Source organism: Triturus cristatus, chromosome 3_2, assembly GCF_964204655.1.
Source record: "Triturus cristatus chromosome 3_2, aTriCri1.1, whole genome shotgun sequence".
Taxonomy (NCBI): Eukaryota; Metazoa; Chordata; class Amphibia; order Caudata; family Salamandridae; genus Triturus; species Triturus cristatus.
This window is the reverse complement of record NC_140584.1, coordinates 318,057,809-318,059,354: the sequence shown is the minus strand read 5'-3', so window position 1 is coordinate 318,059,354 and position 1,546 is coordinate 318,057,809. Positions and strand designations below refer to the sequence as shown.

Below are 1,546 nucleotides of genomic sequence, written 5' to 3'. Positions count from 1 at the left end.
GATTCTGAGGGGGGCAGAGGTCAAGTCTGCTCATCAAGGTCGAGACTGAGCAGATGAATGTCGCGGTTCTAACTATGTGTACAAATAGAGCCCAAAACGTCAACAAGTTGATGGTTGTGTTCATGTGCGCTGTACGGACACGTGGAAGTACATTCGCACTATTAGACTCCATGTGTACCCCATGTATGTAACAGTAAGGTTTACATGCGTGGGTAGAAAAGACAGGCTATGCTTATAATGAGAATAGAAAGAAAGAGAATCATGTAAAACTGAAATCCTCGAATCAAGAACCCGTTGGGACCTAGTGTGAGCCAGCCGACTATAGAAGTTACTTCCGGTCACAGCTTCTTTGAATTGGACCACTTCCCGGAAGCCTTCCTCTGACCTTTCCTGTTGTGCGTTTTACTCTTTAATATTTAATAATCCACGTCACAAGGCGCTGCGGTCTCAGGGGCACTGGGGGTTGTTCTTTTGGGTCTTTGTCTAAAGCTGAGCGAGAGAGCAATGCCCGCTAGAACCTCAGCAGACCCGCCGGCCCATCCGAGGTACAGACAGGTCCCCATGGTGAACTTGTCTCGTTCTGGTACCTGGGAACTAACCAGGCTCAACAGCACCAGGTGGGCCATGTAGGACACCGCCCCCAGGTACACTGCTCCGCACACAACCAATCCAAGTCCCGCAGCACCTGTGAGGACAGGGATAGGGGCGTTGCTCCACCAGCGGGCTCCCAGATTGGCGAGAATATAGCTGACGAGACTTCCAAGCACCGACAGTACAGAGAGCGAACGCAGCAGGTGCATGAACCAAGAAACAGCCAACTCCTGTGAAATGGGCTTGCACTGCCTGCGCCTGCCGCTAGGGGCGCTGCTGGTCTCCGTGCAGCTCTCCCACAGACCGTCAAAGAACACAGTCTCCCATGGATGGTCAGGCCTCTGGGGCAGTTCTCGCCACTGAGGGGTCACCGTGGCTGCCAGGAGCAGGACCCAACCCATGGGAGCCAATACCAGTCCAAGCACCACAGAGGCCGTCACCATGGCTTGATCACGGCCCCTGAATGCCGGGCAAGAGTGGTGTTGAAAGGACAAGATCACACGTCTCGAGGTAACGAGCCTGAGGCAGATTCTGTCCAGCAGGACCGGGAGAGAAGTAGTCCTGCTGTTACAACTGCTGAGTCAGACTCTAGTCACCCACAGCTGTGAGGGTGCTGTGATAGCAGAGCCTCGTGTGAAAAGGTGGTACCTGTGCCACAGCTCAAAAAATGGTCTAAGGACAATCTGGCCAATCCTATTTGGATGAAAACGTGTCTTAATCCAGGGGTAGGTGTGGTACAGCGGCCAGAGCGGATGACCCCGAGAGCCGGCTCGCGGTTCGGTCGCAGGCGCCAGCTGTAGCTCAGCACCACGTGACTCTCGGCAATAGCTCAGTTAAATTCCCCGACGGCCCCCCAACGCCTTGAAACCCTTAATGGGTGATATGCTCTCGCTTTACAAATAGAAATTAGTATTAATTTCACACTGTGGGATGATGAAGGCTAGGAACTATCATC

General features: G+C 53.2%; 1 protein-coding gene across 1 annotated transcript; it reads right to left on the bottom strand.

Annotated features, from left to right (window-relative positions):
* Positions 1–416: 416 nt before the first annotated feature.
* Positions 417–1,034, bottom strand: LOC146857265 (claudin-23-like). Its single transcript, XM_085647025.1, has one exon. The coding sequence runs from the start codon at positions 1,032–1,034 to the stop codon at positions 417–419; it is 618 nt and encodes a 205-aa protein (XP_085503151.1).
* Between the last annotated feature and the right edge of the window lie 512 nt (positions 1,035–1,546).